The sequence below is a fragment of the Anser cygnoides genome, chromosome 7 (assembly GCF_040182565.1).
Source record: "Anser cygnoides isolate HZ-2024a breed goose chromosome 7, Taihu_goose_T2T_genome, whole genome shotgun sequence".
In the NCBI taxonomy this organism is placed as follows: Eukaryota; Metazoa; Chordata; class Aves; order Anseriformes; family Anatidae; genus Anser; species Anser cygnoides.
Window position 1 is genome coordinate 19081743 of NC_089879.1, and position 17678 is coordinate 19099420.

General features: G+C 39.8%; 1 protein-coding gene across 4 annotated transcripts in view; it reads right to left on the bottom strand.

Moving 5' to 3' along the window:
* WDFY4 (WDFY family member 4) overlaps positions 1-17129 on the bottom strand; it is a 134699-nt gene extending 117570 nt beyond the window's left edge. For 3 of the 4 annotated variants that reach the window (XR_010832719.1, XR_010832718.1, XM_048069285.2), the window contains exons 1-9: positions 16972-17129; positions 12049-12310; positions 7528-7642; positions 6834-6937; positions 5297-5443; positions 4486-4675; positions 3809-3998; positions 1968-2128; positions 1166-1618 (exon numbers count right to left, since the gene is read on the bottom strand). Coding sequence is in view for 2 of the 4 variants with exons in the window: in XM_048069285.2 (XP_047925242.2) it covers positions 1166-1618; positions 1968-2128; positions 3809-3998; positions 4486-4675; positions 5297-5443; positions 6834-6937; positions 7528-7642; positions 12049-12309 (1621 nt within the window). In the remaining 2 variants the exon portion in view is untranslated. Of the gene's footprint in view, positions 1-1165; positions 1619-1967; positions 2129-3808; positions 3999-4485; positions 4676-5296; positions 5444-6833; positions 6968-7527; positions 7643-12048; positions 12311-16971 lie in introns of those variants that run through there. The other variant, XM_048069286.2, reaches the window with a different exon arrangement.
* Between the last annotated feature and the right edge of the window lie 549 nt (positions 17130-17678).

Genomic DNA, 17678 nt, shown 5'->3' on the forward strand with positions numbered 1-17678 from the left:
CCAGAATCAGACAGTGTAAGATAGGGGGTTGGTTTTGTTTTGTTTCTGTTTTGTTTTAAGCTCTAAGGCCCTGAAGTTTGCAGGCAATTTCTAGAAACCAAGAGAGGGAATCCGTGATCCCTTCACACAGTGTGTTCCCACTTGCCCCTCTTCATCTTTTCATCTGAAGTTACAAATTACCTAACTATTCAGTCACTCATTCTGTACAATTTTCATCACTAAGTGATCTAAGGCAGTAAAATACACCAGCCAGCTGATAAACGGAAGAGACATACAACCGTTCTTGGCAACTTATCTTGACACTCTTTAAGTACTGCCATACAAAATTCTAACTCTCTGATATCAAGAACTCAAAGCTGAGTTTCCTTGCAGGTAATGGGCATCCACACGCTGGAAATTCTGTTGCAATTACTATTCTGTTACTATTCTGTTTGTTGCTTGGAATAAACATATATAAATTATTGCAGAAGTTATACCAAGTACTTTGGGTCCCTCCTCTGTTAAATGACTATTATAATGAAATTTAAAGGCATTTCCTGATTCATACAGCACAGGCAGTTTTAACATGATTTAAAATAGTTTAAAAAAAAGCTTTTAAATATGTGAGCCTTTACCAGAAGTCAGCTATATCGTACAGTTACCACACATGGACCATTACCTTCCTGTCAAATAACTATATGGGAGATAGCTATATCGGATACCTATATCACTACAATCGATAGTAGTAGTTGTGAGTACTGTACGTCCAAAATTCAAGAAACTGCCTTCCATCATCAGTCCTCAGGACTAAGTGCTGTTTTCAGAGGAACTAAGTTCCGTGAGAAGCTTTCTTTCTCTACTATCAAGCTGGCATCTCAGAGGATCCCAAATCAAGACCAGTTTAGAAATGCAGGATGAATGGTACCCTTCCAGAGTAATTTACTGTACGTCGGTGAAGAACAGTACATGAACTGTTTAGGATAGTTATAGTTTCATTCTGTTCACTAAGAATTCAGAGAGGACCTGGCTTAGCATGACAGAAACATCTAAAATTTAAAGTTAGGCCAGCTGGCTTCCAGACATAAATCTAGCTACTCAGTATATTTTTTAATTGATTGCAGAAAGATGTATTCTTTCTTATTGATATACCTGCCTCAACAGTCATCTCGAATGACAGAAGTTGTACCTGACTTCCTCAGGATCTTGGCTTGCTTCCTCAAAAGTGCCAGCAGTAGGCCTAATAACCCTGAGTCCCGGAATATGTCGCTGAATAGTGGATCCTTCTTGGTCATGCTGAGAAGACACCGGAGAGCTGTTAAAGTGCAGATTGGCACTACATTTTCCTTTATCAAATACTGAACCTTCTTCAAAATTTCATGGGGGATGTAGGACAGGTCTAGCACTATTGACTCCACCAGTCTGAAAAATTGGACCTGGACTGGGTGTGGTTTGAAATGGATTATGTCAGTAAACTTGTTGATAGGTTGTAGTGTCCATTCCAGAAGAAAGAAGTTCACCATGTTCCAGGCCCATATGGTACCAATTGCTCCTAAGATTCTTCCACAAAGGTGCTGATCATTACTTTTCTGAAAAATGGACTGCAACACCTGAAAAGCCTGGAGATTTTTCACTGTCATTCCTGCAAGAAAAACAGGTGAGATCCCCTTTTGTGTTTTTTATTTTTTCTCCTTTTTAATCATAAATAGAATTGACTTTTTCATCTGCAAGCACTTTAACTATTAACGTTCAATCACATCTGAGACCAGAAACAGGAATCACAGATATGAAGAATGAGACTGGGAGGCACATCCTCCACCTACAACCAGACCATCCAACTGATATGGTCAGTTCATTTTGATGTAGGTAACATTCAAGCTTGTAAACTTTAAGCATTTCCTCGCTCTTAAGAGGCATACTGAACAGATTCCCCCCCACCTTTTTTTTTTTTTTTTATGATCCACCTACATATCAACATGTATATACTGTACCAGAAGACCGTGTCCGTTCAAAATCAAAGTGCGGTAATTGCGGGTGTACAATATTGCCAGAAACTTTCAGTTCAGTTTTTCCACAGGTTGTAAGGCAAGTCAGCATGTCCAGAATCTCATTCAGATAGGGGTCTCCTTCATTTTGCTGCAACCCCTCACATCTAGCAACAAAGTTGAGACAGTCATGTGTTCATGCCTTAGTAATACAAACTTTTTGGACATAGCAGCATATACTGAATCAAACATGAACATACCATGTCTCTCCTAGGTAATGAAACAGTTTGAGCTGTCACCCCAGATATGTAATAGTTTAGACCTAAGACAGCAACTGCCAAAGGGCAGAGACATGTTCTTTTCATGCCATTCTATTCTGTACCGCATAGAGAGGATTAATTCTTAATGAAAACTGCAGTATCTGGGCATGGGTTAGTGGCAGAGCAATAGATACTATAAGTTAGGAAAGTCTTTCAGAAAGAAAACAATGTTTTATAAGCAAGGAGAAGAATGGCGAGGGAAAATGCTAGCATTCAATTTTAGCAGGGAAGAATGTGACCTGGTGGGGAAGAATATCCTGTAAACAGAATTTTCTTTATCTGAAGAACAAATTCCAAGCATCAGAAAAGAAAAAATCTGGCAAAGAAAAAGTTCAGTGGAAGCTCTCAGCCTACCCTTTGCTGCCAGTATATGCTGGAAAGAGACAAAAAACTGAAGCCCTGAGCATCTGTATACTATTTCTGTCTCCCCAGCCTAGTTTTATCAGTTAAAAAGGAGTGAGACAGTCATAGCCCTTGCTGATAAAGATCATGTTTCTTCCCTTATGTGGATAGATTTTCTTCAGAAATAGCCATCTTTCAACACAACTTATTTAGAAGAGAAAGCTAGACACTCCATGGTAACTAAAGAAAACACTGCCAGAAAAAGAGACAAAGCTTCTTCCAATTGTAGGTCGGTAATTTTGTGCCCTGCAAAAAATCATCAGAAATAATATCCACCTAGTTTGGATCCATGAATACTCTAGATTCAAATTACAAATACCTCCTAAGCCTGACATACTGGTCAGGGACCAAAGTTCTTTCGAGTGTAAGAGATAAAGTACAAGATTAGGCAAAGCCATAATGGAAAAAACAATGTATTGAGAAGATCTGGAAGTGCTCCCTTCATACAATATTAAAGAAAAAAAGAAAAAAAGCTAAACGCTTCTGGGGAAATGGTATAACATTCTGCTCTGACGTAGCAAACTCACAGCTTGTTTAGGCAGTGAGAATAACAAGAAGACTAAAAGATTCTGCTTTGCACTTTTGATTAGGATGACTAGTTTGAATTTAATCTGATATTTTCAAATTCATCTCAGTTCAGAAGAACTTAATCTTTTTAGATATAAATTTGTGTGAATTTTTGTCTTCTGCACTGCAAGGAGATCTGCTTTCACTCCCTAGCTGAGTGTATTTCTGGATTAAGAGTTCACCGTAACTAAAACAAGGTTGGACTAGATGATCTTAGAGGTCTTTTCCAGCCTGAATGGTTCTAAGATTCTAAGCATCCCAGATCCCTTCTAACCCTAATAATTGATGAAAAACCTTTGCCTTCTGTTTGGTAAGTCCCTACCCCACCTGTAAACTAACTTCTCCTACAGTTAATTTCTGTTATGGTTTCAGTAGGAGAAGTTATGAACTGCTTCCCCTCCCAAAATAGTAATGAAAGACCCAATGTCAGAGACTATTACTGGCTTTGCATCCACACAAGATTACTTATATGACTAACATTTTAACGCAGACCAACATGCCTTCTGAAAATGAAGTTTTACCATCCTCTAGAAATCCACAAAAAACTTCTACACTTACCTGAGTAGAACTTTTAGCAGGAGTTGGTAGCCATCATTATTTTCAAACTCTGTTAATAAAACTGATGATATGGGATAGGAATCTTTCACAAAGCATAAGATGATACTAACAGCTTCACACGCATCACAAGCAGGTAGGGTATCAGCCAGTTTAAAGAGATTCTGAATAGCTATTTTAATGCAGTCCACAGCTGTAGGGAAAAAAAAAAAAGCAGGTATTTAAGAACCGACAGTCAATTTTGAAGTTACTGACAAAAACTGAACAAGTTTTTAACGTTAGACAAATAGTCTAGAAAGAAAAGAGGATATAACTCACAACCAATCATGATATCCAAAAAAAGATACTGTTCCTCTGGCAGTGCCATCAATCTTGTATTTCAAATGTTGATGAGCCTCACATTACTGAAAAAAAGTTTTGTGCTTGTTTACAAAAGTGTGATCAGGTGGGATGGACTCTTGCCAGTAATTTTCTTTTTTTGTGTGTGGAAAAATCCTCAGTTTCTAGATGTCTATCATCACTAAATAAAGCTCCTGTCTGGACAGTAAAGAGCCCATGGTTTTCAGTTGACTGAGTATCAGCTACTGTAGAGATAAAAATCTATCCCAGGGAAAATTTTCTTGAGAATTCATTCGCAGGACAACCACGAGAAAAAGAGAAGCCAAATTACTAAACCAAACCTTGTAGGTATAGGATGCTGTTTCTAGTCTGAGCCTTTGAAATTGTTCGCAGCACACGGCCTGTGGGTACTTTCCACGAACGGTTACACTGGTCCCAGAGGGAAGCAGTTGCTATAATTAATGACTGAAGCTTATCAGCTGCCAGAAGTTCCTCTACACCTTGTTCCTCTCTGTACATGCTAAGCATTATCTGAAAAGAAAACAAACATCAGTTACAGCAAACACCTCAACAAATACTGGGGAGACAGAGTCCAGCAGTAACCCAACATGACCACAGATGTACGCATCCAATGAAAAGCAAAGCAGCACAAAACTCTGGGTGGGGTCACTGCAGAGCTTATAGAGGGACCACAGTACTATAGTAACAAAGCCCTCCTAAACACGTAAACACAGGAACTAAGAAATGAAAACTGGATACAGTGAGCCAGGTCTAACTGAAAAAAAATAAATCTAAAATCAGTGATTGTTCTATCCATCACCAATTTTTGAGCAGTTAAATGGGGAAGAAAAAAAAATCAGTTTAGCTACTGATGCCAGAAGATAACATGCAGTGAAATTAACAAGTGTAACTTCCACTAGGATATTTTTTGAATTTTTGATTTTTGAATATGTCATGTTGTTTCACTTAATAACAAAATAAGAGATAACTGCATCACCTAGATTGTTTTATAATGCTTCTGATACTTGTTCAATGATTTTTCAGTCCTAGTTTATTCCTTTCTTTGGACATTTGAATCACCACCAGTTCCATTCTGAAGCCTGAATGAATATGAGCCGTCTGGGCAAAGAAACTGCCAGAGGGGCAACTCACCTTAACAAGCATCTCCTGAGTTTGAGTCTCGTTCTCACTTGTCTCTCCATCATCACTGGTTTTCTTCAGAGGAAAAGTGAAGAAAAGGTACAGGCACTGCATCAGAGCAGCTGGAAGGCCAGATCCAATGATGTTCCACAAAGTTCTCTAAGTAAGAAAAACCAAAATCAGCCCCTCCAGAAGCTGACTGCACTTTCCATATGTTTCTACACACCAAGCAGAGTCTTAACAGGTGAACCAGCTACCTAAGTGTTTTATTCTTAGGAGTGCTCAAGGGCACACTAGCATGGCAATCATGCCATGGCTCTAGAGACCCACTTGGGAGAAGCAAACATACTGACCATGCATTGTCACAGCTGTTCCCAGAAATTCCCTCCCCAGATTAAATACAGCTTTGACAGATGCTTACCGTGTCCTACATAAGCAGACCTACAGCTGATAAAGCATATAACCTGCAAACTAACTAGCAGCTAAAATAGTAGTAAATCCAGGGGCAGACAGTGCCTCCTTTATCATAAATTCAAAGGACACCACAGAAGCCTGGTATGTTAAAAGCATAAGTTCTCCATTCCATCCTTGACCCCAGCATAGCAGCAACTTAGCTATAATTCCTTTTCTTTTGCAACTCATTCAGTAAGTGCACAAACACTTCTAATTATAGCTTTTATAAATAGACACTCTGCTTCTTCACAATGTTTCTCAGCACTTAGTTTCCTTCTATCTCTACTAACGACCCTGTACAACTTAAAGAAGTGGCATCCCAGGGTGCCCATTTGGCATGCAATAATCAAGTCCAAAATCAGCAAACTAAAAAGAAGAGTGGGGTTTGTGATACGAAGTTTTTTGTGAGTCTACCAGAAAAAAATAGCAACATTTCTGAAAAGCACAAACCTCATCAAGAAACTTCACACTGTGACTAACTATATATAATTTTACACACCTCCTTCCTGTGACACAGATCATGCCTACCAGCAGCCAACAGTAAGATTTTGTTTTCATTTATCTAAATAAGGAGACAAACTGCTCAGCTCAATGCCAGGGATAAATGCACCCTCACACACCACCAGCAGGCTGTACTGCTGGTGACAGTCTGCATTGAGGATGGGCATACAGAAATGCTTTGAAATGCTGCAAAATGAGAATGCAACCACTGCAGTATCAGACAGACAGATCATTACCAGTCATCTCCTTGATACGTAAGCTGGAGTGACAAAGAAAGGCTGAAGAGCAGCAACAGACAATGGAGAAAAATCAGATAAATACTAGAAAAAACAGCTGTCTGGTTATCAAAACAAAAGGGTATCTGAAATCACAGAGCACTTACTTCCCTATTTTAGAAAAGCTTGGACTATAAACCTGCTAGCATGTTCTCTCTCTGACTATACCCTGGACATGCTGATGCATAAAGCACTGGGGACAACACAAACATTTTAAGTCCTAGATGTTCCACTGTTGGGGTGGATACCCACTCTTTCAGAACTAAAAAATAAAAATAAAATAAATCACAAAACAAACCCTTTGTAATTATTTCTCTTACCACATCAGTCTGTGAGAGTAGATACACTGATTTCAAGAGCAAACAGCCATCTTCTACTTCCCCTTTCTGTTGCAGCAATTGCTCCAAAGCCAGCCGAGCTTCCTCTGTTACCACAAAACATTAAACTTCAATTCCTTAATGAAAGGTGAAAACACTGCATTGATCCTTTCTTAACAGATCTGACAAATTTTACAAAATTACGCTAGCAAAAACCCAGAGGTGAATGGAAAAACTTGAAAGGATTTTGATCGAACAACAGGCTCAGGCCAGTTCATGTAAACTACTTTTCATAAGCTGACAAGCTTCACAGGGAATATCATCTCAGTTCATGAAGTTTGCCAGCTGACCAGTGCAAAGAGTGTACAAAAGGCACCAGGAAAGCCATATGGGACTGGCCTACTTTTCCCATTAAAGAAAGCTCTTCAGAATATTAAGTGTAGCCTACTCTTTTACTGCATAGCTGCAGTGCTATACATTTCTACCTATAAGCTCCAAAATAAAGTTTGGTGTGGCATACAAGTCCAGATCTTCAGCACAGTCACACCTAATAGGTGTGGGCTAGCATTGGTAGATCTGGCATGCTATTCTTAGCATTTTCTATTCTCTTTATTTCCGTCATGCTAAGTGTGTAACATAGCATAGAGGACAGCTGAATAACAGCAAACGCCCTGTAGAAATGCTACGGGATCTTTACCTGCAGGCTTGCCACTGAGATTCTTCTTAATCTCCTTTGTCAGAAGCTTGGAAACTTCACTGGCTAACAGCTGAACGTTGGGAAATACGATTACTCCAGCAGACTCTTCCCAGGCCTGAAATCCAAGTGTGAAAAACTGTTTAAAAGTTTCTGATACAGCATGTGTTTGGTGGATTGAGAAGTACTAATAAATACACATAAACCTGAAGTTAACATTTCCCTTCAAAATTCCCTCCCCAGACAGTGTTGTCTGGCAAATGCTGTTTAATGGACTAGCAGAAGTCTGACCCTACAGATACAGAAGTTAACCTGGAACAGGCAACATTTGACTCACGTAATGCAACTGGCCAGACAGCATTTACATTATTTTCTCCAATGGATATAATCAAAACAGCTTAGATGTCTGTCACAGCCCCTGTGCCAATAAATATTTGTACCAAAATAACTGTTAGCCCATTTTAAAAATACAAGTCTGTACCTTAAAGAGGTTACTGCTAGCGTTGTCCAAAAACTTAATTAAATATCTTTCTCCAAAAATTGGTTTCCCAAAACTAAGGATAGTCATAAGCAAAAAATAAAAAAGATTTTTGAGTTAAATAAAAATATAAAAGTTGCATTTTCTCTGTTCAGCAAGTCATTGTATGGCCTCAGATACTTAGAAACTGAAATGGGGTTGGAGCTGCAGCTCTCATGGAGCACTGCAACAGATCTGTCACAAACAAACCATGATAATAAAGTACTGAATGAAGGCAGCAGTATACTGGCAATATTTACTGGAAACTATTTCTTTGAAGTCAATAAATTTAGAAAAATCACGGAACAACAACAACAAAAAAGCAAAATCCATCACTTTTTTATTTTGTGCACATATAAAGTTTCTGCCTTAAAATTCTATGCAAATCTGGGAGGAAAGTAAGGTTCATAAAACCAGAATTTCTTGCCAAACCACAATAATCTTTGTTACAAACTAAGGAAGTAAAAGAAAACACAGGAAAAGGAGCAGGGAAAAAAAAAAAAAAAAAAGAGCAATATTGAAGCCCAAAAGGCACTGGATATGATTTTACAGCAGTGTGAGTTGCCTAACTCATCTGGCTATGAGGTTACACAAGGGCTGCCTAGCCTGAAGTGACACCTGTGCCTGGCTATGAACTTGCAACTTTACAAGCCAGCTACATCATGAGTACAGTTCAATTCTATTATAGGAAAACATGTTCATCTGAAATGTTGAGATTTTGACAGTAAACATTTACCAGCCCAGAATTTCTAAATAATTCCTACATTACACTGTAATAAAACTCTCCTAAGCAGGCAGGTATTACCCTAAATGTTTAGCTAGCCTAGAAAAGCAAATTTATAAACTAGTTTACAAATTACTTGCTTAAGTACAGAAGAACAATTCAATGCAAAACTGGCAAAAAGATCATTAGCAAGACTTGATGGTTCCCTGCTCCAAGTCTGACAAACTTTCCTTTTCTCAAATATATCCTATTCATTCTAAAACATTCATTTTCAATCAACCAACAGTATTAATTAATCAAAGGGTCAGCACAATGCTACTGCCATTGTGCAAAAGCTCAGTAAGCCTGTGTCATTACAGAGAAGACCACCCGTGTTCCAATTTAATTTCCTGGGTGATCATCCTGTGGGTCAGACACTAACCTCTAGTAAATGCTCTCCTCTAAAAACAGGCCCAATGAGTTCCATATTGGTCTATGAGTCTATAAAGATCTGTATCTGGAAGAAGCCCAACCTGACTCCATTCCAGAATGTCTGCCTTCTGGGGAAACTCAAATAATGCGGTGTCAACCTAATCTGTTCTTCCTCTGAAGCCTGGCTGTTTCTAGATGTTAAAGATTCTGCCACAAGTTCCTTGTCTGCTGTTACCATCTGTCCTTCCTGCTCAGGGGTAGGGGGAGCAGGCAGCAACACACTGAAACTCTCAACTGTTTTATACAGAGCACTACATTAGAATTGCCTATGCCGAGTAACAGACTGCTTCAGAGTTAAGGGGGATGACATTTCCCTCTGAGGTTTGAGCAATGCTTCATGGAGAGATGCTAGCTCAAAAGCCATCTATCGAATAGAACATTCTGATGCTTTCCGAGACACCAACAGGCACCAGATGTCACATTAAAATCACTCCCAGCCTATGCCTAGATCACAAACAGATAGCTAACATTTTCCTCCTACACCTTTTCCTTCTGCATCAAGGAGTGTGAGGGAGCAATGAGCCCCTGCATCTCAACTGGCTGCTGGTTAGGGCCCTCTCTCCAGCCAGCCCAGCAAGAGCCAAAGCTCTCAGGTGGAGACAGAGATGCATCGGCACCTACATGATCCAACAAGGAAAGGAAGACAAATGAAAATCCTCAAGGGAGAAAGAGGACTTATGCACAATCCCCTGTTAAATACAAGGAAGCAGGGTAGTTAATGCAACTAAGAACTTGAACAAAGATGTGTTTGCCCAGGCTAGACCAAGGGCTTCACACAAAGCAGGAAGCTCTTACACGAAGGTAGTAAAGTTGTATGGGGAAAGACATGATGACTCAAAGCTAATGGGCCAGACCTTCAACAATGTACTCCTAAATCAATGATGCAATGACAAAATGCTCTAGCCATGCATCTGAACTTAAAAGACTACAAAACAGCACAAAGCTCTGCTGTTAAAAAACTTGAGAAAAGGGAAGGCAAAAATCCCTCTCATAGAGCACAAAAGCAAGCATTAAGCTAATGAGAAATCTGAGCATCCGTTTTGAATATATTCTGTAGCCATGATATCCTTTAGGAATTTGAAATCATTACTGCATTTCAGGAAATCATTTCTTACAACCCTAAAACATGTGAAGTTCAGCCCTGCAGAAGGGAAGCACAGATGGGTTTTTGTACGCACAAAATTTCCAGTGCCTTGGCAACACTTAGCCTGCCTCCTGAGGAATTGCTGTCCTCTGACTCACAGGTACTGAAGTTTATTTCTCAAGTGTCACAAGTGTATTGTGCCTTGGACCAGGGCAAGCTTGCACTCAAATATAGCAAAGCCTTTGCCATAGGTCTTGCCAGACCCTATCAGCAACTTGAACTGCACTTGATTTGTTTGCATCACACTGACACCAAAGGGTTACCTGCTTTAGTACTGTTAACTGGCACCAGCATCTACAGCAGTTTTGAAACCCTGTGTTCTGTGGGGAAAGTTCCGTGTAGGCTTCACAGGTTCATGTTTCATCCAGCTGAGTGAAATGCTTTTGACTGTCTGGAAGTTATTTCTTCTTTACTATTATGGACACCAAAGATTTCACAGAACTGAGCGCAGTGATTTCCTTGCTCGCACATTTCAATACATTCCTTGTACTACAGGGTCCCTTTTTGTGTCCCACAATGCTTCCACATAGAGTGACCATGTCTAGCAATATTTTTTCTCACCCACTTACTACTTTTTTTTTTTAGAAAACTGGCTCAGATAGGTAGGGAATTGATGGGTCTGAGTTTGGTCACCCATGAACACCAAAAACTCACAAGTACAGACAGATAAAATATAACATCATTAAAATATGGTTTCACAAAAAAAAAATCTGAAATATTTACATAACGAGAGCGTGTAAAAACTCAGATTCTATACCCATAAATACCCTAGATAATTCTGGAGAAAGACAATCCTGCTGTACTACCCTAGATAATTCCGGAGAAAGACAATCCTGCTGTACTACATGATCAGAAAACATTTAAGTATAGGCCAGGTTTTCTGTGTCTCTCAGGATTATGCTCTGCCTTCTGCCACTGTACGATCCACTCACACAGCTCCCTGTATTTTTCATGCACTCAAACAAAATCAACCCTCAAGACTCCCATTCATCACAGGACTCTTCCAGGTTCACCTTTCAATACGGCCATCTCAGAAATTATTGTCTGATAGGAGCTGTAGGGAATGCAGCATGGCAGCCTGTTAACTAGTGTTCTACTCCTGAGCTATCTCACCCAGAGTATGACCTTCCTCTCCTCACATGCTGCAGTTTCCCCATCTGTAACAACTCCTTTCTCAAGGACCGGAATTAGACATCTGCACTGTCATTAACCCCAAAATTTCATCTTCCACACCATACCCCTGCATTTCCCCTAGCTAGCAACATGTCACAACCACATTTTCCCCAAACTGAAACTGCACCCAGTCTCCACAAAGTAAATAAAACAGCGTAGAGTGACTTAAGTAACCTCTTCACAGGGTACTCACTTTGAAACATGCTTGTATCATCAGCATATTCCCTGACACAATAGGTAGAATTTAGCCATTCACATAAATAAAGCAGTGCTCCCCTATCTACTTTTCTTGTGCTTAGATTGCAGGTTAGTTAGAGGAGAGATGGACAAGAAATTGTTTCCCTAGGCTTCCAGTGGAATAAAAGTGCCCACCTCCTAGCCAAAGAGATCGTGTACTAATCAACTTCGCTGGCAGGGTGGCCACACAACACAGAGCAACAGAAAATCAAATGCATGACCTTGGCATCTGCACCAAAGGCAATAAAAAGAACAAACCTTTAGGAAGAGAGGAAGAAAGTCCATCAGCCTTCTCTGTTGCTCCTCTGGGATGAGAAATGGAGCCACCTGCTCATATTCTACAAACTGTCTGCCTAGAGTCTCCCACTGGAGGGTATGACTGTGGGGCAGCTCGTCCTTGCTGTGTGCAGGCTGTCCCAGTGCTTCTGCTTTGTCTACATCACCAGGGCTTTGCTCTTGCTGTCCTGCTTTGCCAGGTGAATCCTCCAGCTGCCCCATGTGCTCAGTTGCTTTGTCCATGCTGAAATCAGAAATTAAGTTAAAGATACTGTGTTATTTACAGCTATCATCAACCCATACCATCCCATTGTCCTGCCAAACCAGACATTGACAGTCTTAGCTATTGGAGTTGGGAAGCTTATAGGCTTGCTGCCACTGATTCTTTTCCACTTTTAATGGCTAAGCACTCGGCTCCTGGACAGCAGCATTACTACCTTGCAATCATATGCATGCATGTTTCATAAGAGAGAGCTCATTCATTTTCTACACAACTCATGTACAAAATGATAAACCAGGCAGGAAATCTGGATTCTAGCCCCAGCTTTAAGAGTCAGATTTTGTCTCTTTTTCCGTTGCCTCAGCTATAAAAGAAAAATCATAACTATTACCATCATCAGATTTACAACAGAAGAGCACTACTCAAGATCCAGATTATGCATTTCATTAAGTGTGAATGCTAAACTAAGCTGTGTGTCTGATGCATCCCCCACCTAGAGCAGGGGTGAAGCACCAGCTGGAAACACTGGTTGTTCATTAAATTTGACCTACGATCGGTCCATCTTGTGCTTTAGGTAAAGGAATCCCTCTGATTAACTCATCTCAACCCCAAGTCCTCTCATCTATCTTCCAGTTCTGTTTTCATCCATAGTCTTTTGGGAGGTCACTGATTCAGCCTTGAGCCCACAGCAACTCTACACCTTTGTCAGAGCTTTCTGTGAGCTCACCCCGCTACCCAGAGCGGTCATAATCTTTTATGTTTGCGTGAGTGGAAGTTAGGCTTCTCCAGTTTCAGTCAAAATCAGCCATATACTGTGTGGTGTCTAGGACACTGACTGCTCAAAATTGAAGGATATGACACAAACTATTACAGTGTGAGCAGGCAGCTAGGCAGCTGTCAGCAAGAGGAACATGGTCCATCGCTTTACTTGACAAATTGATCATTTTTTAAGAGCCTAGAAGAATCTTTAACCCATCATTAACACTCTCTCAAAGAAAAACAGCATACACCTGTTTCTAGGAGATAGGTTCTCTATGTACAGTGGCTCTTTGCTTACCATTGTAGATTGTCAATAAAAAATGACTAAATGCAATGTAATTCAAAAACTGAGTCAGTTCTCCTGCACTGCCCATTTATAGACCCCTTGATATAAAAATACTCTTATTAGCCTTGTTTAGAAATTATGAGCCAACAGTGATACTATATTTGGGATTCTCTTCCTTTGCCATCAATCAGCTACGCAGCTTGCTTACTGCTTGCACCCTGTCCACTCCAAGCCAGATGAACCAGTTTCACTTCCACAAGCATGCAGCAGCTCTGAGCTGCGGAAATGAAGAGGGTGACACTATCTTTTCACTGGGCACCACAGCACCCGCAACAGGCTGATGGTCCCAGAAGACACCTACGCTGGGATGCAAATGCTGATCCTTCACACTACAGAGAAGGGTAACTCTACCATAGCCCATACACCGTCCTTCACTAGGAGATGGCTAGGAAATGGAGGGGCTATGAGATTTTAATCAGTCTCCAGGGGTATCAATCTGGAGCTCCCTACCTCAACAATAGTTTGTTTCACTGCTGTTGTTTTCCTTAATTGTCTGTGTCAATACAACACAGTTCTGCGAACTGAGAAAGTATGACGACTGTGTTGGCACTGAGTAAACAGGAAGACACTGTTCCTCATGACTGTGTGGGAGAGACATTTGTCATACATTATTCTTTGCCCTTGTATAGGATTTCAGCCCACTTCAGTCATCACAAAGCTGTACCATGTACTGAAAAAGCCTGGGTACTGTTCTAGGAGTCAGTGATAGCATAGTTCAGTCACTTTTTCAAGAAGGCTGCTCTCACATCCCAAATGACACCATCCTCTTTCCTAAGGGAAGTGTCTTGCTGTGGAAACTACCACGCTAAGCCTGAAACAATGCTAAGTAACAAGTAACCCACACTCCTACTGTCTAGATTTACCTTGATCATTTGTATAAGAAGCTCAAAATCCATGACAGAGGCAGTCATTTTACAGACGGTGAAACTGAGGCATGGAGGTGAAACGCAGTGCTTACGGTGGCCTCAGAAGGCCAGCACCTGAGCAATCAGTGGCACTGCTTGAACATAGGCAAAAGTAGTTATCAATTTTATCTTTCTATTCATAATTTACTTTGCAGGCCTTTCTTGCTGATTGCACAGCAAAGACAAGCAGGGCTGGTCACTCAAAACATTTTCAGACTATAAAGCTATGTAATGGCAAAATGAGGATCACAATTTGCCTCCTTATTTACTCTAACTGTTCAGACTACAAGAGGCACATTAAAATAAACATCAGACCCCTAGTGTTAGTCCGTTTTCTCCACTTGCACTTTCTACTTTACATGTTCTGCCTCCTAATAGTCTTTGCTTGGATCTACAATTTCATTTGGGCTTCTAAATCCTTTGTGTTTTCTATTCCTCTTGAAGAAAAATTATTCTTCTGGACTGATCAACATATCACAGGATCCAGGATTCAAGTATCTTTGGTACTGAGGATAATTTATATATTTTTGAAAAGGTCTAATCTGCTGATTCTCTGCTACATCCCACCACTTGTACTGGTCCTCATTGTAAACTAATGACATATTTCAGTTTTGGTTATGTTATAAATACCACAATAATAGAAAAAGTAAAGTTTAAATACTAATGAGTAACAAAAAAAAAGACCCGAAAGTGAAAATATATCAAAGAAGCCTAATGCTATCATTCAGAAAGTGGTATCAGGTAACAGAGAGGAAGTTGAACTTATTCATGTATTTTCCCTTTTGTTCTAAATGAAGATTGTGTGAAATCACACTACAGTGGGGTTATGCCTTTTCAGACTGATAGGATAAAAGCGAAGAAAGGCTTGACCAAACCTGGTAGAAAGATAATGTTGATATTAAAAGCTTAATGGCTGAACAAGCATGATTTTTGTAAAGACTCATTTTTAATTCAGCATTACTTATATTTACCTTGGGTTTTGTCTCTGACAGAAATCTAAATAATAATCCCATAATGCTACAAAAATCCCAAATTGCACCAAATCAAAAAGTTTCGTTAAATATTAAAAAACATTTGTTATCTGAGAAAGGTCTCACACTAGGATAGTTAAGCAAAACACAGTGAAGCCTGATACCAAATTTCAGAGTTTGGTCCACTTTTTATAGTAAGTGTCTGCAAAAAAAAAAAAGAGTAATTTAAAACCCAGGACCCTGGTGACTGTCAGAAATGCACAGCTCACAGCACCCCAAAAATCCACTGGGTGATGACTCTCAATATCCCTTTCCCCTTCTTGGCAGCCAAGATAAGCCTGTTCATTAAACAGTCATGCCAGTCAATTTTTTGAAATGCTTAAAACAAGGATTCCTTTACTTCCCAGGTAAAGTAACATCAGAAGGCTCTCTGATGTTATATGATCCAAGCAGTGGAAGGCATCTCCTTTCTTCTATGAACTGGTTTATCCCACAAATTCTAGTTAACCCTGAATTCAGCCACAACCTCCTTTTTTGTGGCTCACACTATTCTGTCCTTACAGGCACTAACAACAGTTCCTCAGAAACAAAACACTGTGCCAGGCTGTCTATCTACTATTTTACCTCTGTCCCTCAAGCTATCATTTTCCTACCTATCATTGCCAGGTCCTTTTAATTGTAATTTTAATTCCTTCCTTGGGAAGAAATTCGCTCTTCATAAATTTTGGCACAGCACTTCATACAATGGGGGCCTAATCTGTTTGTGATGACTTGAACCAAGGACTGTCAAAAAGTAATATACAAAGGAGTTTTAAAATACTTGTCAGCTTAGAGAAAGTTGAAAGCTGTTCAAATAACAAGTTGTATTTCAGTAGGACACAGTCCTTACTTTTTCATCAATAAGTATAATTTCAGCTTGTTTCAAGAAGGTATGACACTATTACTGCCAAAGGAATTTCTTTAATTTATGCTAAAACATAATTTGCCCAAGCTTATTTTTAGTTTTGAGTATGTTAAGTTATACAAGGCCTTTCTGTGCAGTACAACCTCTCAAAATCATTATTTCTGTCTCAAACATGTAACAGCATTTATCTTTGCTTTTGTTGGAAGAGCATTTCCATGCAGTTCAAAAGTGGACACAAAACTAATTTAAACCATCTCTCATGTACCCAATCATCATTTTTTTTCTGTTTTAAAAAAGTAGCTTCTAAATATCTAATTGGAAGCAGTTTCTTCTCTGACTTGCATATGCCACTAATGAAGTCAAGAGAAAAGAAGCCCAGATACCAAAAAAAGATTGCTTTTGAGTTATTGTCTTCTTGGCAGGGAAGCAAATGCTCCCCAGCCCAAGAGTAAACAGAGTATTTCTGGTTAGTCACAGACAAAACAGTTGTACAAACTCAAAAGAGTAAGACCAGGGTAATTATCTCAAAACAGCAGCTCATTGATAAGGACCAAATCTAATGAGTTTCTACTAGCAGCAGCAATAGATACACCCTATTGTCATTCCTAGAATAAAAGATACAAGCAAACAGCTCTGCTCCTTTTTCTTCCTTGTGCTGCAGTTCAGGGTGAGCTTTGACTGAAACTTTTGCTGTTTAAAAATGATCCTACCGCAACAAACCAATTGCAGATCATGCTACAGTTTCCTTCAACAGCTAAATCTGTTCCCTCCACTTTCACAGAAAAAGTCTCTTGACATACCTGGGCTCCTGGATTCAGCAGCTCCTCTTGCATTCAACAGCCACATCCAGAGAAGTGAGCTTTGTTGCTTCTGTCCTATTACGCATCTTGGTGCGTGCAGCAGCTCCCACTCCGCTCTTTAAACTTTCCACTGTGAATCACTTGATTAGCTAGCTGCTGCACTTATTTCCTGAAGAAAGCAGAAGTGGAAAAGAGCAAATGAACCTCATGTTCAGGACCCACCAAGCGCTCAAAGCAACTCAATTCAGTTGATGCACAAACCTGGCAGGCATCGCATTCCTCTGTCTGGATAAAGAGTAACTAGTTATTTCCCCTCCATACCATATTCACAATGAAGAGTGTGTCTGTGTGGTGGTGGTGTTAATTTTGTTTCTAAGTTTAATGTTTTGCCAAACTACTACAGGAATACAGCACCACAAAGCTCACGCTCTGTGCAACATATGTAAAAAGCGCTGTCAACAACTGAGTCCTTCCTCAAATGCAGTACCCTTAAAATAAATATACTTGAACGCTGAGGTAAATATTCAAGCCCTTGACCTCTCTACTAAAATGGCCAAGGCAGCTATTCAAAGAGGCAAATGAGCACTGTAAACTGCACTGACAACAAAGAAGTCTTGATTAGCCATGGGGTGGGAGAAGACTACTTCTCAGTTGTCTGTTTGCTTTTATTGTGCTTCCCAATTACATACCCGAAAGGCTTTATAATT